Source organism: Pelodiscus sinensis, chromosome 1, assembly GCF_052426305.1.
Source record: "Pelodiscus sinensis isolate ZL-2025 chromosome 1, ASM5242630v1, whole genome shotgun sequence".
Taxonomy (NCBI): Eukaryota; Metazoa; Chordata; order Testudines; family Trionychidae; genus Pelodiscus; species Pelodiscus sinensis.
This window is the reverse complement of record NC_143052.1, coordinates 351,725,077-351,749,227: the sequence shown is the minus strand read 5'-3', so window position 1 is coordinate 351,749,227 and position 24,151 is coordinate 351,725,077. Positions and strand designations below refer to the sequence as shown.

The 24,151-nt window shown below is 46.2% G+C and overlaps 2 protein-coding genes across 2 annotated transcripts; both read right to left on the bottom strand.

Moving 5' to 3' along the window:
* Positions 1-11,961: 11,961 nt before the first annotated feature.
* On the bottom strand, positions 11,962-12,933 carry LOC102463265 (olfactory receptor 52N4-like). The gene has a single exon (XM_006110229.3). The coding sequence runs from the start codon at positions 12,931-12,933 to the stop codon at positions 11,962-11,964; it is 972 nt and encodes a 323-aa protein (XP_006110291.3).
* Positions 12,934-22,975: 10,042 nt separating this feature from the next.
* Positions 22,976-23,947, bottom strand: LOC102463500 (olfactory receptor 52N4-like). The gene has a single exon (XM_006110230.3). The coding sequence runs from the start codon at positions 23,945-23,947 to the stop codon at positions 22,976-22,978; it is 972 nt and encodes a 323-aa protein (XP_006110292.3).
* Positions 23,948-24,151: the final 204 nt, after the last annotated feature.

Sequence of the window (24,151 nt, the reverse complement as noted above, 5' to 3'; positions counted from 1 at the left end):
ACAAAGAAGTCTGAAGGCATGCCTAACCTAGTGAATGCTAGTGAGAAGGTGGAAGGTTTAGAAGTTAAAATAAAAAAAGAACAAGTTAAAAATCATCTCAAAAATTAGATGCCTGCAAGTAACCAGGGCCTGATGAAATGCATCCGAGAATACTCAAAGAGCTGATAGAGGAGGTATCTGAGCCTCTAGCTATCATCTTTGGAAAATCATGGGAGACAGGAGAGATTCCAGAAGCGTGGAAAAGAGCAAATATAGTGCCCCTTTACAAAAAGAGAAATAAGATCAACTCAGGAAACTACAGACCAGTTAATTTTACTTCTGAGCCACGGAAGATAATGGAGCAAGTAATAAAGGAAATCCTCTGTAAACACTTGGAAGGTGACAAGATGATAGGGAACAGCCAGCATGAATTTGTAAAGAACAAATCATGTCAAATCAATCGGATAGCTTTCTTTGAAAGGATAACGAGTCTTGTGGATAGGGGAGAGGCGGTGGATGTGGTGTAACTAGACTTTAGTAAGGCGTTTGATATGGTGTTGCATGATATTCTTATCAATAAACTAGGTAAATACAACTTAGATGGGGCTACTATAAGGTGGGTGCATAACTGGCTAGATAACCGTACTCAGAGAGTAGTTAGTAATGGTTCACAATCCTGCTGGAAAGGCATAACAAGTCGGGTTCCGCTGGCGTTTGTTTTGGGACCAGCTCAGTTCAATATCTTCATCAGCCATTTAGATATTGGCATAGAAAGTACACTTCCAGGCTGTGTCTAGACTGCCAAGTTTTTCAGCAAAAGCGACCGTTTTTGTGCAAAAACTTGCCAGCTGTCTACACTGGCCGCTTGATTTTGTGCAAAAACACTGACATTCTCCTGTCCGAAATCAGTGCTTCTTGTGCAAATGTTTTGACATTCCCGTTCGGGAAAAAGCCCTTTTCTGGAAATGTTTTCGCGCAAGAGGACCAGTGTAGACAGCTAAAAAGCACAAAAAAGCCCCGATGGAGAAAATGGCGATCTTGCGCAAAACCACGTCTAGATTGGCATGGACACTTTTCTACAAAAAGTACTTCTGTGGAAAAGCATCCGTGCCAATCTAGACGCTCTTTTCCGCAAATGCTTTTAACAGAAAAACTTTTCCATTAAAGGCATTTGCGGAATCTAATGCCAGTCTAGACGTATCCATTTAGTTTGCAGATGATACCGAGTTGGGAGGGGCTGCGACTGCTTTGGAGGATAAGGTCATAATTCAAAATTATCTGTACAAATTGGAGAAATGGTCTTAGGTAAACAGGATGAACTTTAATAAAGACAAATGCAAAGTGCTTCACTTAGGAAGGAACAATCAGATTCACTCATACAGAATAGGAATCGACTGTCTAGGAAGGAGTACGGCAGAAAGGGATCTAGGGGTTATAGTGGACCACAAGTTAAATATGAGTCAACAGCGTGATGCTGTTGCAAAAAAAGCAAACATGATTCTGGGATGCATTAACAGGTGTGTTGTGAGCAAGACACAAGAAGTCATTCTGCCGCTCTATGTGGAGAAATTGGAGAGGGTCCAGAGATGAGCAACAAGAATGATTAAAGATCTAGAGAACATGATCTATGAGGGAAGGCTAAAAGAACTGGTTTTGTTTAGTTTAGGAAAGGAAAGATTGAGGGGGGACATGATAGCCGTTTTCAGGTATCTAAAAGGGTGTCATGAGGAGGAGGAAGAAAACTTGTTCATCTTGGCCTCTGAGGATAGGAGAAGAAGCAATGGGCTTAAACTGCAGCAAGGGAGGTTTAGGTTGGACATTAGGAAAAAGTTCCTAACTATCAGGGTGGTCAAACACTGCAATAAATTGCCCAGGGATGTTGTGGAATCCCCATCTATGCAGATATTTACGAGTAGGTTAGATAAATGTCTATCAGGGATGGTCTAGACAGTATTTGATGCTGCCATGAGGGCAGGGGACTGGACTTGATGACCTATCGAGGTCCCTTCCAGTCCTAGTAGTCTATGATTCTAAGTGGAAACCAAGACATTTACATTAGCCCCTGAAGATGGTTTTATGGTGATCTCAGTGTGGTTTGTCCCTTACTGTTTTTATTTTGTCAGCGTTTCTCAAATCCTGTCTTTTGCTCCTGCTACTCAGAGTGCTGTTCCGTCAGAGTGCGGAGGGAGCATGAGGGAAACTCCCAGTATAAGTGGCATTTTGACACAGGCACAAAAAATGGCGATCTCAAGGAACCAGGACCCTGATTTTGCTCTCAGGGAGGCCAATGTCCATTTTGTGTGGCTCACAGCAGGAAGAGTGGGAGAGCAGAAACTGGCCAGTGTGGGACCCAGGCTTGTGGCGAGCCCTCTGGTCACACAGAGACTCGCTCAAATCCTAAGAGGGCAGCGAGGCTGCTGAATGGGAATATTTCAGAGAAGAAAAGTGAAAGCCATGCTCCCTCTTTCTTCCAAAAACCGGGGGAGAGGGGAGGAAGGAAGTGACTGAGACCGATCAAAGGACAGAGTAAGAGACACGGAACTGATATTAATACCAATTTCCCCCCAGCTATTTCCAATACATTTGTACTCCCAATCTGAGTGGGGCAATCCCTTCATTTTCTGACAAGACTAAAGAGTTCAAGTCTCTGCCCTGGAAAATTCCTGCTTGGATTGGCCATGACCGGAGCTGCGGAACCATTCCTGAGCCCTTAGCACTAACCTCAACGCAGAAAAAGGCAACTCACCGAACTCCCACTTGGCAGAAAGAGGAGATTCCCTTCCTGCTACAGAGCCCCCGGAGTCAGCGTCTGAGTCGCATATGTCTGACACTCCCCAAACTGGACAGTCCCATTTATCATTCCTGTGAACCATCTCTGTGGACTCTCAGGTTGGCAGGACTCCCAGACAATTCTCTCAGGTCCATGAGAAGGACAGAAGAAAATTGACCGTAGAGATATGAAGCTTGAGAGCGCGTCTCCTGGGAGTGAAGAAATAATTTGCTGAGACCAGAGCCAGATTCTCAGGGGAACAGGAATTATCCAGGCTCCTCAGTCTAGTAATTGATGATGGTTTGTTTACTCTGTGCAGTGCACTTCCAGGCGCACAGTGTGGAATTGTTGGCACCAGCCGGGGCTGAAAAAAATCATCCTTTTTTGATTGACCATAGCAGCTTAAGTATCAGAGGGGTAGCCGTGTTTGTTTGAATCATCAAGAACAACGGGGAGTCCGGTGGCACCTTATAGACTAACAGATATATTGGAGCATAAGGTTTCGTGGGCAAAGACCCACTTCGTCTGATGCATGTAAGGAATTTCCACTACTTTCATCTGAAGAAACGGGTCTTTGCCCACGAAAGTTTATACTCCAATATATCTGTTAGTCTATAAGGTGCCACAGGATGCCTTGTTGTTTTTTCCTCGCAGCTTAAGGCTACACACCACCATCAAGGCTGGAATATCCAGTCCCTTGACCTCTGTATAGCCATTGCCACCCTGGGGAGGTGAAATGACGTGATCCTGAAATGATGCAAAACCCGGACACATGGCGCATGCTCAGCTACGCCCGCACCCAGGCCAGTCAGCCGGTAGGTTGGGCCAGCTCTGGCAAAACCAAGAGCGTGGAAAGGGTTTTCTTCTCCCAATGATCCATCCCCTGTTGCCCTTTGCAAATGCTGTCTAGGCACACTCCAGAGTGGTTTTGCCCTACTCTCCTCTTTCTTAATATGCACTGATGAGCATGAACTTACCTAGTTTTGTTTTACTCCTGTTCTAATCTTAGGGTGCATCTGCACTGACCCGTTTTTCCAGAATAAAGGACTTTATTCCAGAAAAACAACCCTGTAGTGTGTTGAGAAGCTGCAGGGGGTAGCCAAGTTAGTCTGTACAGGATAAACTTAAAAAACAAAAATGGTCTGGTAGCACTTTATAGACTAGCAAAACATGTTGATGGGATCGTGAGCTTTCGTGGGCACAGCTTATTTCTTCGGTCATCTGAAGAAGTGAGCTGTGCCCTCGAAAGCTCATGATACCATCTACATGATTTGTTAGTCTATAAAGTGCTACCAGACTATTTGTTGTTTTTTAAGTTTACCTTATAGTGTGGACACTCTATTTCAAAATAAGCTGTTCTTGAAGAAATCAACTGGAAAAGCTTATTCCAAAAGAAGCTTGCAGTATAGACGTACTCACAACATCCTCTGGCAAGGAGTTCCAAAGGTTCCCTGTGGCTTTTGTGAAGCAAAGTTTTCTGGCAATTCATTTTGTTTGGTGACTCAAGTTTTTATGTTAAGAGAACTTTTGATTTACTTTCCCCACACCATTCAGAACTTTATACACCTCAGACACACCTCCCTCTAGTTATCATATTTTCTAAGCTAAACGCCCCAGACTTACTATTGTCTCCTCATATAGAAGCCGTTCCATAATCCTAATTATTTGTGGGCCCTTTTCTACTTTTCTTTTATCCCATTGGGGTTCCTCCCCCCCCCCCGCCAATGGATCAATGAGACCTGCATACGGAACATAGCTGTACAAAGAGGCTAATTAATGTTTTCCATCTTTTTATCTATTCTTTTACTAATGATTTTCTATATTCATTTACCCTTTTTTGACTGCTGCACATTGAGTGGATATTTCAGATAGTTATACTCTAAGGCTACGTCAACACTGGCCCCTTTTCCGGAAGGGGCATGTAAATTTCATGAGTCGTCGTAGGGAAATCCGCGGGGGATTTAAATATCCCCCGCGGCATTTAAATAAAAATGTCCGCCGCTTTTTTCCGGCTTTTAGAAAAGCCGGAAAAGAGCGTCTACACTGGCCCCGATCCTCCAGAAAAAGCGCCCTTTTCCGGAGGCTCTTATTCCTACTTCCTACTTTGAAGTAGGAATAAGAGCCTCCGGAAAAGGGCGCTTTTTCCGGAGGATCGGGGCCAGTGTAGACGCTCTTTTCCGGCTTTTCTAAAAGCCGGAAAAAAGCGGCGGACATTTTTATTTAAATGCCGCGGGGGATATTTAAATCCCCCGCGGATTTCCCTACGACGACTCATGAAATTTACATGCCCCTTCCGGAAAAGGGGCCAGTGTAGACGTAGCCTTAGACTCCAAGACCTTTTTTTTTGAGTGGTAAAAGCCATCATATTTATGGGTTGTGGGGTTCCTTTGAAACTCTTCACTCTACTTTGACCTTCACTATTGTGAGTAGTTTTGTAGCATCTGCAAACTTTGCATTTCACTGTTTGCAGCTTTTCTCACATTTATAAATCTTTTGAACAGTAGTGGCACTAGTTGTGCGCAGACGTTTAGCTGTCTGTGTGGATTCTCCTAGGGTTCATCTACATAGGCCTCAGCTGGAGTACTGTGTCCAGTTCTGGGCGCCACATTTCAAGAAAGATGTGGAGAAATTGGAAAGGGTACAGAGAAGAGCGACAAGAATGATTAAAGGTCTAGAGAACATGACCTATGAAGCCAGGCTTCATGAACTGGGCTTGTTTAGTTTGGAAAAAAGAAGATTAAGGGGGGACATGATAGCGGTTTTCAAATATCTAAAAGGGTGTCACAAGGAGGAAGGCGAAAATTTGTTCCTCTTGGTTTCTGAGGACAGGACAAGGAGTAATGGGCTTAAAGTGCAGCAGGGGAGGTTTAGATTGGACATTAGGAAAAAATTCCTAACTGTCAGGGTGGTCAAATATTGGAATAAATTGCCAAGGGAGGTGGTGGAATCTCCCTCTCTGGAGATATTTAAGAACAGGTTAGATAGACATCTGTCAGGGATGGTGTAGACGGAGCTTGATCCTGCCTTGAGGGCGGGGGGCTGGACTCGATGACCTCTCGAGGTCCCTTCCAGTCCTATTATTCTATGATTCTATGATTCTATGATTCTACACTGAAGACTTATTTCAAAATAAGCTATTCTGGAAGAAATACTACGAAATATCTTATTTTGAAATAGCACATGTACAGTACAGGGAAGCTGCAAAATTAGTCTGAGACAGGCTCCTCTAATGTGGACGTGCTACCTCGATTTAGAGCCCCAGGAGGCACTGGGGAGTAATTACTATGAATGGACCTGGAAAGGAGGTATTTTGAAATAGGAGCAGTGGAGCATCCACACTACTGCTATTCCAAAATAGCTATTTCGGAATAGGCATTATTCCTCTTGAAATGAGGTTTACAGAAGTTGGAATAAGCCTCCCGTTATTCGAATATATTTCAAAATAACAGAACTGCTGGGTAGATGCTCGCATTGTTACTTTGAAATTAAGAAAGTTTTTTCAAAATAACTGTGCTGTGTAGGCGCAACCTAGGGCTATGTCTACACTTGCGGCTTCTTGCGCAAGAAATATTCAAATGAGGTGAATATCACCCAGCCTGCTGTGTAGACATGGACTAAGGGATTTCGAAATAACGCTAGTTATTTTGAAATAATTTTCCTCTGTAGATGTACCCTTAGTTCTTTGTTCTTCAGGTTCTTTTTAGCTTTCCTAATTCTAGGTATATATTGGAAAGGATGGTTTTTTTGCCTCCAACTGCTTCTTTCACTTTGATGTTCATCCACAGTGGCACTTTTTTTTCGTCTCCTTAATAAGTTCCACTACCAGTGGTCTTTGCCCACGAAAGCTTATGCTTCAGCACTTCAGTTAGTCTGTAAGGTGCCACAGGATCCCTCGCCTGTTTAGGTTAGGTAGTCAGAAGCAGTGCTTTTTTTTGACGGTACAGGTCAGTACTCAGTACCGGCACCTCCAGTCAGAGCTTACCTGGAAAGAACAGAGCATACCGGAACCAATGGATGCAAATGTCCAACAGTTGGCTGGGCCGTATTTCTTAAAGGGGAAGTGTCTCTTAAAAGGGCAATGCCGGCCCCACCCTGGCTTTTTTTTCTCAACAACTTTTCCCCTGAAATACTGGTACTTTTTTTTTTTTTTAAAGAAAAGCACTGTCCAGAAGTATATTCCTACTGATACATTCTTATTATTCAAGAAAGAACTTCTTCTCTGTGGAGATTCTATGGTAGAGTTTCGTTGATTTACGTTGTTCACTTCACTGAATTGTATGCTCTCTTTCACACACAATGCCACTTCTCTTTTCTGTTCTTCCAATTGATGTTGCACCCTGGGGCTGTGTCCAGACTCAGGGGTTTTTTCGAAAAAAGTAGCCTTTTTTCGAAAAAACCTCACCTGCGTCTAGACTGCAGCCGCGTTCTTTCGAAATTAAATCGAAAGAACGCGGCTTTTCTTTCGATGGCGGTAAACCTCAATTTACGAGGAAGAACGCCTTCTTTCAAAAGTTCCTCTTTCGAACTTGAATGTAAATAGGGCTTCTTCGAAAGAGAGCATCCAGACTCACTGGATGCTTTCTTTCGAAAAAGCAAGCCGCTTTTTCGAAAGTTCAACGTGCAGTCTAGACGCTCTCTTTCGAAAGAGGCTCTTTCGAAAGAGGCTTGCAGTCTAGACATAGCCTGGTATTACTGGCTACGTCTACACTGCACAGTTATTTCAGAATAAGCTATTCCAGAATAGTTATTTCAAAATAGCTTATTTAGAAATAGCACGTCCACACTGCAGGAAAGCTTCGAAATTAGTCTGAGGCAGGCTTCCCTAACGTAGATGTGCTATCTCAATGTAGAGCCCCAAGAGCAATAACTTAGAATAGCACTGGTAAGGCAAAAGTCAACATGGTTTCTGTAAAGGAAAATCCTGTCTTACTAATCTATTAGACTGTGTCTACACTGCACCCCTTTTCTGGAAAAGGGATGCAGACTAGACAAGTCACAATTGCAAATGAAGCGGGGATTTACATCTCCCCCGCTCCATTTGCATGAACGTGGCTGCCGCTTTTTTCTGGCTCGGGGCTTTGCCGGAAAAAAGCGCCAGTCTAGATGGGGATCTTCTAGAAAATAAAGCCTTTTCCAAAAGGTCCATTATTCCTGATTTTAAGAGGAATAAGGGACCTTTCAGAAAGGCTTTATTTTCTGAAAGATCCCTGTCTAGACTGGTGCTTTTTTCCGGCAAAGCCCTGAGCTGGAAAAAAGTGGCAGCCACGTTCATGCAAATGCAGCAGGGAAAATTTAAATCCCCTGGGCATTTGCAATTCCGACTGGTCTCATTAGCATCCCTTTTCCGGAAAAGGGTGCCAATGTAGACACAGCCTTTGTAACCTGGGTTTTTCGGAACTTCCAGCTGGGGCACCTTAACGGAGGTAGCTTCAGTGGCAACACAGCAAATTCGTCTGATCGACAAAACAGGATTGCCAGTTACTCACCTGCAAAAGAGAAAATGTTATAAATGGCATCAGAGGGCTATTCCAGAGTTAGCTGTATTAAGGCTGGAAGAGACCTCAGAAGGTCATCAAGTCCACCCCCTGCCAAAAGCAGAACCAATCCCAACTAAATCATCCCAGCCAGGGCTTTGTCAAGCTGGGACTTCAAAACCTCTAGGGATGGAGATTCCACCTCCTCCCTAGGGAACACATCCCATTACTTCACCACCCTCCTGGGGAAATAGTTTGTCCTACTATCTAACCTAGAACTTCCCCACTGTAACTTGAGACCATTGCTCCTTGTTCTATCACCTCTCACCATTGAGAACAGCTTCTCTCCATCCTCTTTGGAACCTTCCATCAGGAAATTGAAGGCTGCTATCAAATCCCCCCTCACTCTTCACTTCTGCAGACTAAATAAGCCCCACACTCTCAACCTCTCCTCGTAAGTCATGTGTTCCAGACCCCTAATCATTTTGGTTGCCCTCCGCTGGACCCTCTCCAATGCATCCACATGCTTTCTGTAGCGGGGGGTCCAGAACTGGACACAATACTCCAGATGTGGCCTCACCAGTGCTGAATAAAGGAGAATAATCACTTCTCTTTAGATGTGCTGGCAGTGCTCCTCCTAATGCCCCCAAATATGCCATTAGCCAAGATGGGCACACTGTTGAATCCAGCTTCTCATCCACTATAATCCCCAGGTCTTTTTCAGCTGAACTGCTACTTAGCCATTCGGTCCCCAGCCTGTACAATACTTGGGATTCTTCCGTCCCAAGTGCAGGACTCTGTACTTGCCCGTTAAACCTCAGGAGATTTCTTTTGGCCCAATCCTCCAGTTTGTCTACATCACTCTGGATCCTATCCCTACTGTCAAACATAACTACCTCTCCCCCTAGCTTAGTGTCATATGCAAACTTGCTAAGGGTACAATCCATCTCCTCATCCAAGTCATTAATAAAGATGTTGAACAAAACCGACCCTAGAACTGATCCTTGGGGCATTGCACTTGAAACTGGCCTCCGACCAGACATTGAACGTTTAACATTCCTGTGGTGGGAAGAACACCTCAGCAGTCCAGCACTCTGGCATTTAATTTCAAAAAGGGGAATTACACAAAAAAGAGGAGGTTAGTTAAACAGAACTTAAAAGGCACAGTGACTAGAGTCAAATCCCTGCAACCTGCATGGAAACTTCTTAAAGACACCATAATAGAGGCCCAACTTAAATGTATACCCCAAATTAAAAGACATAGTAAGAGACCTAAAAAAGAGTCATCATAGCTTAACCACCATTTAAAAGAAGCAGCGAGGGACAAAAAGGTATCTTTCAAAAAGTCGAATCCTAGTGAGATAAATAGAAAGGAACATAAACACTGTTAAATCAAGTGTAAAAATGTAATAAGAAGAGCAAAAAAAGATTTTGAGGAACAGCTAACCAAAGCTCAAAAAGCAATAGCAAAATGGGATAAGAGGGAAGGTCCTTTCTTGGATTGAGAACTGGTTAAAAGACAGGAAACAAAGGGTAGGAATAAATGGTAAATTTTCAGATTGGAGAGGGGTAACTAGTGTCCCCCAAAGGTCAGTCCTAGGACCAATCCTGTTCAACTTATTCATAAATGATATGGAGAAACAGCGAGGTGGCAACTAGGACGTTAGACATTATGAAGAAAGGGATAGAAAATAAGACCCAGAATATCTTACTGCCCCCTGTATAAAACGATGGTTCACCCACATCTTGAATACTGTGTACAGATGTGGTCTCCTCACCTCAAAAAAGATAATTTGGCCTTACAAAGAGTCATGAAAAGGGAAACTAAAATGATTAGGGGTTTGGAATGGGTCCCATATGAAGAGAGGTTAAAGCGAGTGGGACTTTTCAGTTTAGAAAAGAGAAGACTGAGGGGGGATATGATAGAGGTCTATAAAAACATGAGTGATGTGGAGAGGGTGGATAATGAAAGGTTATTTATTAGTCCCCATAATAGAATAACTAGAGGACACCAAAAGAAGTTAATAGGTAGCAGGTTTAAAACTAATAATAGAAAGTTCTTCTTCGCACAGCGCGTAGTCAACCTGTGGAACTCCTTGCCAGAGGAGGCTGTGAAGGCTAGGACTATAACAGAGTTTAAAGAGAAGCTAGATAATTTCATGGAGGTTAGGTCCATAAAAGGCTACTGGCCAGGGGATAGAAATGGTGTCCCTGGCCTCTGTTTTTCAGAGGCTGGAGAAGGATGGCAGGAGACAAATCACTTGGTCATTGTCTTTGGTCCACCGCTGCTGGGGCACATTGTGCCAGCCACTGTCGGCAGACAGGATACTGGGCTAGATGGACCTTTAGTGTGACTCACTATGGCCATTCTTATGTTCTTATGTTCTTATGAACCTTTAATGACTACGTCTTGGGCCCAACAATCTAGCCAGCTTTCTAGCCACTTTACGGTCCATTTATGCAATGCATGATTCCTTAATTGCTGGGAAGAATATTGTGGGAGACTGTATCATAAGCTTTGCTAAAATCAAAGTATATAATATTGACTAACTTCACCACCTCCATAGAGCCAGTTACGTCATCATAGAAACTAATCAGATTGGTCAGGTGAATCCAGGTTGACTATTCCTGATGACATTCCCTACTTCCAAGTACTTCATAGTGGATTCCTTGAGGATCCCCTCTATGTTTTTTTTTCCTGAGGACTTAGGTGAGGCTGACTGATCTGTCATTCCCCAGATTGTCCTTCTTCTCTTTTTTAAAGATTGGCACTACATTTGTCTTTTTCAAATCATCCGGGACCTCTCCCAATCTCCATGAGTTTTCAAACATAATGGCCAAAGGCTCTGCAATGACATTTGCCAACTGCCTCAGTACCATTGGACGCATGAAATCCAGATGCATGGATTCGTGTATATCTAGCTTTTCTAAATTATTCCTGACCAGCTCTTTCTCCACCAAGGGCTGCCCACCTCCTTCCCATACTCTGTTGCCTAGTGCAGTAGTCTGGGAGCTGACGTTGTCTGTAAAGACAGAAGCAAAAAAATAATTGAGACTTCAGCTTTTCCCACATCATCTGCCACTAGCCTCCCTCCCTCATCCAGTAAGGGCCCCATGCCCTCCATGATCACCCTCTTATTGCTAACATGTCTGTAGAAACCTTTCTTCTTACCCTTCACATTCCTTGCTAGCCGCAATTCCATTTGTGATTTTGCCTTCCTGATTACTCCCCTTCATGCGCGAGCAATATATTTGTACTCCCCCCAGTTACCTGTCCAAGTTTCCACTTCTCATAAGCTTCTTTTTTGTTTGTTTGTTTAAGCTCATCAAAGATTTCCCTGGCATGCCAATCTGGTCACCTACCATATTTGCTTTTCTTACTGCGCATTAGGTCCTTCCTGTAACATCACTTGGCCAACTTTCAATCAACTTCTAATGTGAAAGGAGTCCAGACTCAAAGTTTTCACCCATTATTTTTTTTCATTCTTGCTTATTTACTTCTCTGTCCTCTCCTCCCATTCTGAGATGCAGAAACTGCCACCTAGATTTCAAAGTAATCATTAACTATTGAGCATGAAAGCCTGATTTCAAAGTAATCATTAACTATTGAGCATTGTATTACAATTATTCCTGGGGAGTGCATTTAAATCATGGGATTGCCATTAGCTTGATCACATCCTGGAGTACAAAGCCCTCGAATCCAGGTTCATACAGTCCATTTCCCAATAACCAGACATGTCATGTGGTTGCATAGTCAGTGATGCCAATCAAGAACCTTCTGCCGATGAATGCAACCACTTTCTCACGAAGCTCTTTGGTTTTGATACCATACACGATAGGGTTGAGCATGGGAGGCATGAGGTAAGTGAGGTTGGCCAAAATGATGTGCACAGAAGGTGTGATGCCTTCACCGAACCGGTACGCCAGAGTGGAGAAGAGGCCAGGGGGATAAGCCATGAGTATCACAAGGATGTGGGCGGTGCAGGTGCTGAGGGCTTTCTGGTTGGCTTTTTTGGAGGAGATTCGGAGGACGGCCCTGATGATCAGCACGTAGGACATGGCAATGACCGTGACGTCAAACCCAGTGACTACAAATGCCAATGCCAAGCCATACATTCTGCTTCCTGTGATGTCCCCACAGGACAACTTTGCCACAGCCATGTTGTCACAGTACGTGTGAGGGATAATGCGACTGGCACAGAACAGCAGCCGGCTCAGGAGCACAGGAAGGGGCAGAATGAAGAGAACAGCTCTTACCACACACACTAGCCCTAGCTTAGCGATTCGTTCATTAGTGAGGATGCTGGTGTATCTCAGAGGGTTACATATGGCCACATAGCGATCAATGGCCATTATCATTAGGACACCTGAGTGCACAGTAGCAGTTGCCTGAAAGCAGAAGAGCTGGGTGAGGCAGCCAGCCAGAGTGATGCTTTTCAAATTGAACCAAAATATCACCAGCGCCTTTGGGATGAAGGAGGTAGATGTGACAATGTCTGAGAGCGCCAGCATGCAGATCAGCAGGTACATCGGCTTGTGCAAGCTCTGCTCTTTGGCCACAATAGACAGCACCGTGAAATTTCCCAACAGAGCTGCCATGTAGAATGCAGCAAAAGGGATGGAAATCCAGATGTGGGCATCTTCCAGGCCAGGGATGCCCGTTAGAATGAATGTTGGTGGGTCAAAGGTGGTAAAGTTGAAAGCTTTCATGAAGTAGTTGATGCATCAATAAGTCTTAGAAATGTACAAGATTCCTGTGAAGTGAAAGAAACACAGAGAGGGGGATTACACAATTTTTAAAATAGTATGCTTATTATTGTATTGCTATTAACAGCGTAAAAAGGTTGATGAGTTATTAGGTGATAATATTCAGAGAGGGTTCAAGAATATTTAGGTCAACGTCAAGTTGAGAGAAGTCCTCAGCAAGCTATGTGAATGGGCAGCATGGTGGCAGAATAATTTCAGTATCAGTAAGTTCTATGTGTTTTATCATGGGATGGAAAAACATGAACTCAAATGTCTTTACAGGGTTGTAATTTAACTGCATGAACTCAGGACAGGGCTTTGGGCATCATGGTACATTGCTCTGGGAAACCCGGCTCATAATGTACTCATGGACAGAAAATAAGCAGAACCTTGTGATCCAGGAGAAGAAGAATGGGAAATCTGACCTTTATGTTTAAGGTTGAGTTATCACAAATTCTCCTGTGAATACTTTTTTCCTTCAAAGAAGTACATAAAGCTCATGGTGACCACTTGTTTTATCATTAGGACAGCTGAGTGCACAGTAGCACCCGTCAGGAAGAAGAAGAGCTGGGTGAGGCCACCGCCAGAGTAAGGGTTTTCAAATTGAACCAAAATATACGCAGGGCCCTCCAGTGTATCTACCTCTCCCCCTCAGCTCAGTGTCATACATGAACTTGGTGAGGGTGCAATCAACCCCCTCATTGAGGTCATTAAAGATGTTGAACAAAACCCAGAACCGATTGTTGGTGCAATCTACTTGATACCAACCAGACCTGAAACCATTGGTCACTCCCCGTTAAACCCTTTGATCAACCTGGCTTTCTCTCCACCTTATCGTCCATTTATCCAAGTCATGTTTCCTTGACTTGCTGGCAAGAAGAGCGTGAAAATCATACTCCCTCCCTAAAAAGGGCAACGATTGAGACTTATAGAAGGACAGAGTAAGTGACAAGGAACTGATCTTAAAAACAAATATTTCTCCAAACTATTTCCCATACATTTGTGATGTGTCTACACAGCACCCTTAGCTCGAAATAAGCTACTCAATTTGCACTATAGAAATTGCGTAGCTTATTTCGATGCTCTTTCAAAATATCTTACTTTGTCATTTGGCCCTGTCTACACAGTGCCAAATTTTGAAATAACTCACTATTCTGAATTTCCCCTCAGTCCTCGTGGAACAAGGGTTACCAGGATGTCGGAATAAGCCACAAGTTATTGCAAACTGTATTTTGAAATAACGGGCTGCTTCAGGATATGTGGAGTAGCTATTCTGGGATACTTCCGGTATCCAGAAATAGCTCTGTCATGTAGACATACCCTTGAACTCCCACTTCGAGTGGGGAAATCCCTTCATTTTTTTGACAAAGAGTTAACATTTCTGTCCTGGTTAATTCCTGCTCAGACTGTTCATGACAGGAGCTCAGGACCGGCCCACAACATTTTGGCACCTGAGGTGAAGAGCTCAAATGATGCCCCCATGCCTCCTCGCTTGGGCCAAACAGGTCTCAATTCTGCCTTCTTCCTGTTCTATTCCTCTCATGGTACTGCTCTGCTTCCCACTCCAATAAAGGGGAACTAACCAGCAGGAGACATAATTTTCTACACTGAGGGTACGTCTAGACTACAGGCTTCTGTCGACAGAAGTTTTGTCGACAGATACCGTCGACAAAACTTCTGTCGACAAAGCGCGTCCAGACTACATTGAGTTCTGTCGACAAAGCAAGCTGCTTTTGTCGACATGGTAGTCTGGATGCAAAGGACAGTTTCCATTCAATAACACCTTCTGTCGACAGAAACTCTTAAAATGAGGTTTCCTCATACCTCGTAAAATGAGGTTTACATACGTCGACAAAACTGCTGAGTTCTGTCGACGTTATGTCGACAGAACTCAGCGGTAGTGTGGACACAGGTATAGTTTTGTCGACAAAAGTCCACTTTTGTCGACAAAACTCTGTAGTCTAGACACACCCTGAGGGTCTTTGTGGTGCCCCCCCACACACACAGTCTGGCACCTGAGGTGACTGCCTCAGTTCGCCTCATGGTAAGGCCAGCCCTGCAGGAGCTGCAGAACTCTTCCTAGACCCTTAGCACTAACTGTAATGGAGAAAAAAAATCAACTCACCAAACTCCCACTTGTCAAAGGGAGATTTCCTTACTACAGAGAGAGGCCGAGCCCTCCCAGTCAGTGTCTGATGGTCGCCAAACTGGTCAGTCCCTTTTATCATTCCTGTGCACAGTCTCCGAGGACTCTCAAGCTGGCAGGGCTCCAAGACAATTCCCTTGGCTCCGTGAGCAGCAGAAACAGCAAAAAATAGACCCTAGAGAACTGAAGCTTGAAATTGAGCCTCTGGGAAGGAAGAAATGATTGGCTGAGATCAGAGTGCAGATTCTCAGGGGAACCAGGTTTGTGCAGGCTTTTCAGTCTAAGAATTGACAAAGACTTTTTTTTTCTCTGTGCAGTGCACTTCCACCTGCACTATGTGTGGGAATGTTGCCACCAGGAAAAAGGTTTTAAAATGTCCTTTTTTCATTGATCATGGCAGCGTAAGGCTGCACACCACCATTGTGCCTGGAATATCCAGTCCGTTGTCCTCTGTAAAGTCATTGCCACTGTGTGGAAGTGAAATGACGTGATACTGAGCTGATGCAAACCGAAAAGCATGGAAACGATTTTCTTCTCCCACTGATCCATCCTCTCTTACCTTTTCGCAACTACTGGCTACCAGTTCCTATGAAAACTTCAGAGTGTGCCTTTGTATTCCTGTCCTCTTGTTTAATACCCATGGATGAACATATCCTCCTTGAAGTTATCTATGTTTTTTTTTTCAAATCCTTTTCTACTCTCAGTCTTCACAACTTCCTCTGGCAAGGAGTTCCAAAGGTTCACTTTTGTTTTTGTGAAGAAAAGTTCTCTTTTATTTGTTTTAAACTCTCCGATTATTCATATTATTTGGTGACCAATAGTTCTTGTGTTACGAGAACTTTTTATTTACCTTTTCCACCCCATTCGTGAATTTATTCACCTCAGTCATATCCCCTCTAGTTATTTCCTTTTCTAAGCTGGCAGTCCCAGACACACTATTCTCTCCTCATACAAAAATTGTTCCATACCCCTCATCAATTTTGGTGCCCATTTCTACTTTTTTCTACTGCCAATTTGTTGTTTTGTTTTCTTTTGTTTGTTTGTTTGTTTTCCAATGGGGTAGCAAAACCTGCATCCAAAATCCAAGATGTGGGCATACCAAAGAATCAGAATCATTGAATACTAGAACTGGAAGGGACCTTGAAAGGTCATTGAGTCCAGTCCCCTGGGTCTCGCGGTAGGACCCAGTACCATCTAGATCATCCCATATAGATGTCTGTCCAACCTGTTCTTACATACCTCCAGTGATGGAGATTCCACAACCTCCCTAGGCAACTTATTCCATTGTTTAACTACCATGACAGCTCGGAAGTTTTTTTTCCTAATGGCCAACCCCGTGGCTTCTTGTACTATCCTCAGAGGCCAAGGAAAACAATTTTTCTCCCTCCTCCATGTGACAATCTTTTAGACACTTGAAAACCACTATCATGTTCCCTCTCAGTCTTCTCCTTTCAAAACAAAACAAACCCACTTCTTTCAGTCTTCCCTCATAGCTCATGTTGTCTAGACTTTTAATCATTCCCGTTGCTCTTCTCTGGACCTTCTCCAGTTTCTCCACATCTTTCTGGAAATGTGCCCAGAACTGGACATAATACTCCAGGGCTATGTCTAGACTGGCCAGTTTTTCTGGAAAATCAGCCGCTTTTCTGGAAAAACTTGCCAGCTGTCTACACTGCCTGCTTGAATTTCCACAAAAACACTGACTTCCTACTGTAAGAAATCAGTGCTTTTTGCAGAAATACTATGCTGCTCCCATTCAGGCAAAAGTCCCTTTTGCACAAAACTTTTGCGCAAAAGGGCCAGTGTAGACAGCTCAGATTTGTTTTGCGCAAAAAAGCCCCGATCGCGAAAATGGTGATCGGGGCTTTTTTGCACAAAAGCGCGTCTAGATTGGCCATGGACGCTTTTCCGCAAAAAGTGCTTTTGAGGAAAAGCATCCTGCCAATCTAGATGCTCTTTTCCGAAAATGCTTTTAATGGAAAACTTTTCCATTAAAAGCAGTTCCGGAAAATCATGCCAGTCTAGACGTAGCCTAGTTGAGGCTTAATCGGCGCAGAGTAGAGTGGAAGAATGATGTCTTGTGTCTTGCTCATGACAATCCTGTTGGTGCCTCCCAGATTCATGTTTGCTTTCTTTGCAACAGTGTCACACTGTCGACTCATATTTAGCTTGTGGTCCACTATGACCCCTAGATCCCTTTCTGTGGTATTCCTTCCTAGCTAGTTGCTTCCCATTCTGTATGTGTGACACCATAGCTATATAGAGAGGCCAATTGATATTTTTCTTCTTTATTATCTATTATTTTTTATCTATCCTGTGACAAGTCATTTGAGGGACACTTGGGAGGTTTAAAATCTTCATGTCTGTTCTCACTTTGCTACTAAGCACCTCATGAGGCAGAGGTGGGGAGACAGAGACGGAGCAGACCCGGAACACGGGGCAGCACAAACCAGCTGTACCAATGGGGAGCCAGGGGTGACGTACAGCAGGAAACTGAGGGGCAAAACCAGGAGAGTGGGTGCCAGCCCTGCTACAAGTAACATGGCAGCCGAACATTATAAGCAACTGTGGAGCGCAGGGTAGGGCCATGAGCAGAGGGCCCATGCAGGGAGACATTGGGCATTGAAGGCTGGACTCAGAGCGGGGGACATGAACCCGATAAGTGGGCACGTGCCAAGGAGAAGGGTCCTGCCACCTAATGATTGGGGGAGGGGGTGTCTACCACCAGAGCCAGGGCGTGTGCAGGCAGCTTGGGGTATGTGAGGACCAGATGGCTGATTGTGAAATCCCTTTGCCCAAAGAGCCTCTCTCACTTTAAAAAAAAAATTCTCAGCATTGATGTGTAAGACGTGGCGTGTGGCCTGAGCGTAGTGCCGAGGTGAACGGGTCAGGGAAATGCCAGTTAGAGAGAGAGCCCCACTGGCTCAGCACCAGTCTTGGCAGCTCCCAGCCCTATTCCCCGGTGGGTACCCCCGCAAGGAGACTGCACCCAGCCCCAATGCACAAGGCAGGGGGGAGCGATGCAAGCACAGGCCGGAGGAATCGGGGGAGCAGGGCAGGGACACGCAGCTGGCGCTGGGGAGAAGAGGCGGTTTCCCCTTTCATAAAACCACTTCTCCTCACACGGCTGTGCCTCCCAAGTCCTCCGGCCCATGCTAGTGCCTCCCACCGCCTACTCCGACACTGCAGGTGAACTTCCCTCCCTGCCTTGCTCCTGCTTTGCCAGCTCACCTGGATCGGGTGCACCCAGCAAGGCTAGAACTATTTTTAGGGTGGGGTGGCTGAGCTGCCGCTCCCCTCCCCCCCCAGACATGTTGATTTCGGGTGGCCAACTCTCCTGGACCACATGGACCAGACGCTATTGCTGTAAATGGCATTCGGTCCATCCAGTCTGAAATGTTAGCAACCCTCACGGCTCCAGGCGAAGGCCACTGCTGGGGGCAGCTGCAGAGCCCTGGCCTGGCAACAGGACCCTAGGGCTGATGGGACAGGTGGGCTGCAGAGCCCACAGCAGGGCCACCAAGCAGAGGATGCCAAGGGCTGGCAGAGCCCATGGGGCAGGCAGGAATCTGAGGGGTTGGCAAAGCCAACAGGGCTGCTAGGTAGCAGGAACCTGGGGTCCCAGCCACGCACGTGAGGGGGCTGCCCAGAGCTGAGACATGGGGCTGGAGGAGCCGGCAGGTGTGGGGAAGCCACGTGCAAAACCAGGGGGTGCTCCACCCCCTCTGTACCTGTGTGCATGGACCAGATGCCATGGCTGCCAGAGGAGCCCGGTGCGTGTGCTCAGGGAGAGCTGGCAGCCCTAGCTACGGAGAGCTCTGAGAAAGAGTAACCGACACTTTCTGATTGGCCTTCTCCATGCCAGCCATGATTTTACACACCTCAGTCGGGGAGGTGTCCCCTTTCCCAAGCTGACAAGGCCCAGGCCCATTGAAATTTCTTCATTCAGAAATATGACAGCGTGCACCAGCCCCGCACTGGGCCCAAACGGTTACCCTTGGTTACCGGGCTGAAAGAGATACCTCCTCCCACCCAGCTCTGTGGGGCAGGCGCCAGCAGGAGGCCGGCTATAAAGGCTGGTGGGGCAGCTCAGGAGGGGCTGTCAGGCGCTGGGACAGGAGGGGCTGTTGGGCTCCTGAGGATGGACAGGCTGTCGTGGCACTGGGGATGACGGGGCTCGTGGGCATGGGGTCAGGGGGGGCTATTGAGGTGCTGGGGAAGGAGGGGCTATCGGGGTGGTTGGGCAGGAGGGACTGTTGAGGTGCTGGGGAAGGAGGGGCTATCGGGGTGGTTGGGCAGGAGGGGCTGTTGGGGTGCTGGGGCAGGAGGGGCAGTCAGGAGCAGGGGGAAGAGCTGCAGCCAGACTGACTCACAAGGGCCAGTCAGGGGGGATTGCCCTGAGAGCAGGGAGTGTTGCCATTAATTCTGGCTGCAAGTCCTCACTGCCTGAGGGAAAGGAACGGTTACTAACTCTGGCCACTAGGTACTGCTGCCCTGAGGGGAGGAAGGGGCGTTACTGACTGGCAGCTGGGCCCTGCTACCCTGAGGGAAGGGAATGGTTGTTACTGACTGGACGCTAGGCATCATTGCCCTGAGAACATGGAGTGTTGCTACTGACTCTGGCCACCAGGCCTCGCTGTCCTGAGGGAAGGGCGTGATTAATGATTCTGGCCACTGGACTTCTCAGACTTTCAAGAAGGGGCTGTTTTACTGACCGTGGCTGCTAGGCCGGACTGCCTTATTGGAGGCCCTGTAGCTGTTCGCCCTGCACCATAGGGACTAGGATGCACGTTGAGTGGAGCACTCAATGGGAGGCCTTAGAGGCCTAGTGTCCTGCCCCTGAGAGGGTCTGGGGTACCCACCCCATGACCGCAAACCAGATCTATGCACAATATTGAGGATCTACCCAGATCATGGATCTCTAGAGAAGCCAGCGATATTTTCCTTTTTCTACTGATTAGCCACATTTTCTGAGCTTTGTGCCTGCTGCGTATTTTCACAGAATTATGCCTCAAGCGGAAGGGGCAGGACCATGATACTTCCCTGCTTCCCCACTCATAGATTGGTCTAGAGGTGAGGGAGCACATGACGTCTTTGCTCCCCTCCCCAAGGTTTCTGCTAGGTGCCCATGCCCCTGGCAGTGGGAGATTTCACACACTCCTCCTTCTGCCTACAGGCCAATCAGGGTTTGGGGGCAAGTGAGTGCAGAAAGTCTCCTCTTTCCCTGCCAGGAGCATGTGGTGCTTCTAAGCACCGTGTGCTCCTGGCAGGGTGAAGGAAACTTCATGCACTTCCTCCCGCACCCCCAGACCCTAGCTGGCCTGGTAGTGGAGGAGTGGCAGGTCCTCTGTGGGCCAGATCAACCCACTTGGAGGGCCGCAACCAGCCCACAGAGGCCCTTTTGCCAACCCCTGGTTTAAAGTATCCTTTTGCTCCAAAATCTCTTTTAATAGCACCTCAGTCTAGGAGAGTTTCTCTGCTTTGTTACTGAAAAAACTGATTCAGGGTTGGGAATTTCCTTCACTTCCTCCACTATGAAGATGGATACAAAGACTCCTTCAGCATTTATACCAGGAAGTTCTTAGTGGCCAAATTGGTATCCACTCTCCTGGTTCCGTCCCCTCAGCACATTATATTGGCACATTTATCTATAAATCAAGGAACAGATTGGTTTATTTTTTTCACAAACCTAATACAGGGCTAGTTCAAAAAAGCTGCCAGTCCTAGCAGGGGTTGGTTCACATACACAGCAAATTTCTGAGATGAAAATCAAATTCAATCTCACAACCTCCTTACTGGGGTTTATATGTCCCTTAAAGTGTTTCAAACAAAAAGAATACAGGTAGTCCCCAAGTTACGTGGATCCGACTTATGTCGGATCCGCAGTTACGAACGGGGATTTTCTTGCCCTGGAGGACTCGAGCGGCGGGACGCCTGGTCCCGCCGCCCATCTCCTCCGGGGCGAGAAAAGCTGCTCCCCGTCTCCCTGGTCTGCTGCGGGAGCCAGCAGACCAGGGAGATGGGGAGCAAAGTGGTGGAGGACCCGGGGCCGGACCCGCGGTCGCTTCCAGATCAGCTGGAAGCGCCGCGGGTCGGGCCGGGTCCTGCACGGCTTTGCTCAGCGTCTCCCTGGTCTGCTGGGGGGGGACGCAGCTAGTGCCCCCCCCCAGCAGACCAGGGAGATGTGTAGCAAAGCCCGGGGCCTGTGGTAGAGCAGGTGGGGCGCTGCCGGTTGGTCCCGCAACACCGCTCCTTGGCGCCACTGGACCAACCCGGGAGCACCCCAGCTGCTCTGCCCCAGGAGTCCTGATTCAGCCACTGCTGATCAGTTTCAGCAGTGGCTGAATTAGGACGCCTGGGGCAGAGCAGCTGGGCTGCTGGGTTGGTCCAGTAGCACCGAGGAGCGGCCGCGCTACTGGACCAACCCAGCAGCACCCGAGCTGCTCTACCCCAGGCGTCCCCAAGTTAGCCGCTGCTGAAACTGACCAGCACTGACTACAGGAAGCCCGAGGCAGAGTTGATCTGCCCCAGGCTTCCTTGAATCAGCTGCAGATCAGTTTCAGCAGCAGCTGACTTGGGGACGCCTGGGGTTCTTAAGTTGAATCTGCATGTAAGTCAGAACTGGTGTCCAGATTCAGCGGCTTAATCTGGATGCCAGTTCCGACTTACATACAGATTCAACTTAAGAACAAACCTACAGTCCCTATCTTGTACGTAACCCAGGGACTGCCTGTAGTCAGATAATTGTGATAAAAATAGCACAAAGGCAGCCCAAATCATGAGTCATTTTATGTCATCCTGAACAGGGAAAATGTTTTCTGAAAGTTTCTCTTGCACAGATTTGTTCTTCTCAACTTTATCTAAAAAAAGAAACAAACTTTTCTCTCAAGTGCTGCAAACACAAGCAGCAATAGCAATGGAAGAACAAGGAAGCCAAGTTCACAACAGACTTTATTCCAGGTTTCCTCAATGAGTGGTAGACCTTCAACCCAAAATGGCTCTGCTTGGTTGTCCTCAGTGTGAGACCAGTGAGCCATGGGTGAAAATCTCCACTGCTGCTCCAAACGGCTGAGATCTCCACAAAACAATGGCAATGAAGAAATACAGTTTATGTAGAACTTCGTCCTCAAAGCGATTCAGTCAGCTGGCTAGCTTGTGCTAATTTCTGTTTCATCAATTTCACAAACTGCAGCGTGAAACAGTCATTGTTAGCATTAATTATGCAATTTCCAACTAAAAGCTACTCCAAAATCAACTAGGCAAAGCAGTATGTTTGAGTCCCACATGATATGGGAGTTTAACACAACAGCGTGTAACTTGGATTTCTCAGAACTTCCAGCAGAACCAGCTTAACTATTCACCCCAGGTGGCATCAGGAATAAACCAATGGGAATACAACAAATTCATCCAATCTTATTTGGATGAAGCATGATTATCAGTTACTCACCTGCCAAAGACACAAGGCACCTGGAAAAACATATCTCAAAGTGGTATCCAAAGGCTGCTTCAGAGTTCCCTGCCTTAGCTAGTCTTTCATAACTTCTTCAAAACATTTAGATCACAGTGTCTTTGCTGTGACATCACTTGGATAACTTTCAATAAACTTCTAATGTCAAAGCTGTCCAGACTCAAGTTGTCCATCCTCTCCTCCCATTTCGAGAAGCAGAAACTGTCAACTAGATTTCCACATTGCGCCTAAAAGACTGCTTTCAAATTAATCATTAGCTATTGAGCATTGTATTACAATTATTCACGGTGAGTGCAATCAAATCATGGGATTGCAATTAGCTTGATTACATCCTGGGGTACACAGCCCACGAATCCAGGGTCACACAGTCCAATTCTCAGTAACCACATATGTCATGTGGTTTTATAGTCAGGGACATCAGTTGAGCATCTTTTGCCGATGAATGCAACCACTTTATCACGAAGCTCTTTGGTTTTGACCCCGTACACGATAGGGTTGAGCATGGGGGGCATGAGGTAAGTGAGGTTGGCTAAAATGATGTGTACATAAGGTGTGATGCCTTCACTGAACCGGTGTGCCAGAATGTAGAAGAGGCCAGGGGGATAAGCCATGAGTATCACAAGGATGTGGGCGGTACAGGTGCTGAGGGCTTTCTGGTGGGCTTTCTTGGAGGAGATTTGGAGGACGGCCCTGGCAATTAGCATATAGGACGTGGCAATGACCGTCAAGTCAAACCCAGTGACTACAAATGCCAATGCCAAACCGTACATTTTGCTTCCTGTGATGTCCCCACAGGACAACTTTGCCACAACCATGGTGTCGCAGTATGTGTGGGGCATAATGCGATTGGCACAGAACGGCAGCCGGCTTAGGAGCACAGGCTCAGGCAGAATGAAGAGAACAGCTCTTACCACACACACTAGCCCTAGCTTAGCAATTCGTGCATTAGTGAGGATGCTGGTGTATCTCAGAGGGTTACATATGGCCACATAGCGATCAATGGCCATTATCATTAGGACACCTGAGTGCACAGTAGCACTTGCCAAAAAGAAGAAGATCTGGGTGAGGCAGCCAGCCAGAGTGATGCTTTTCAAATTGAACCAAAATATACCCAGGGCCTTTGGGATGAAGGAGGTAGATGTGACAATGTCTGAGAGCGCCAGCATGCAGATCAGCAGATACATCGGTTTGTGCAAGCTCTGCTCTTTGGCCACAATAGACAGTACTGTGAAATTTGCCAACAGAGCTGTCATGTAGAATGCAGCAAAAGGGATGGAAATCCAGATATGGGCATCTTCCAGGCCAGGGATGCCCGTCAGGATGAATGTTGGTGAGTCATCTTGGGTGAAGTTGGAAGCTGCCATGAAAGAGTTGATGCATCAGTGGGGCACAGAAATGCACAAGGTTTCTGTGAAGGGACAGAAACACAGAAAAGTGGATTAGACACTTTTTAAAATAGTATGCTAAATATGGTAGCGCTATTAACAGTCTCCAAAGGGGAATGGCAATTTAGGTGATATTTACAGCCATTTTTAGATTTTGTAGGTCATAGTCAAGTTGAGAGAATT

Coding starts and splice junctions, on each gene's coding strand:
- LOC102463500 (XM_006110230.3), bottom strand. CDS start 23,947: ATGGCAGCTTCCAACTTCACCCAAGATGACTCACCAACATTCATCCTG.
- LOC102463265 (XM_006110229.3), bottom strand. CDS start 12,933: ATGAAAGCTTTCAACTTTACCACCTTTGACCCACCAACATTCATTCTA.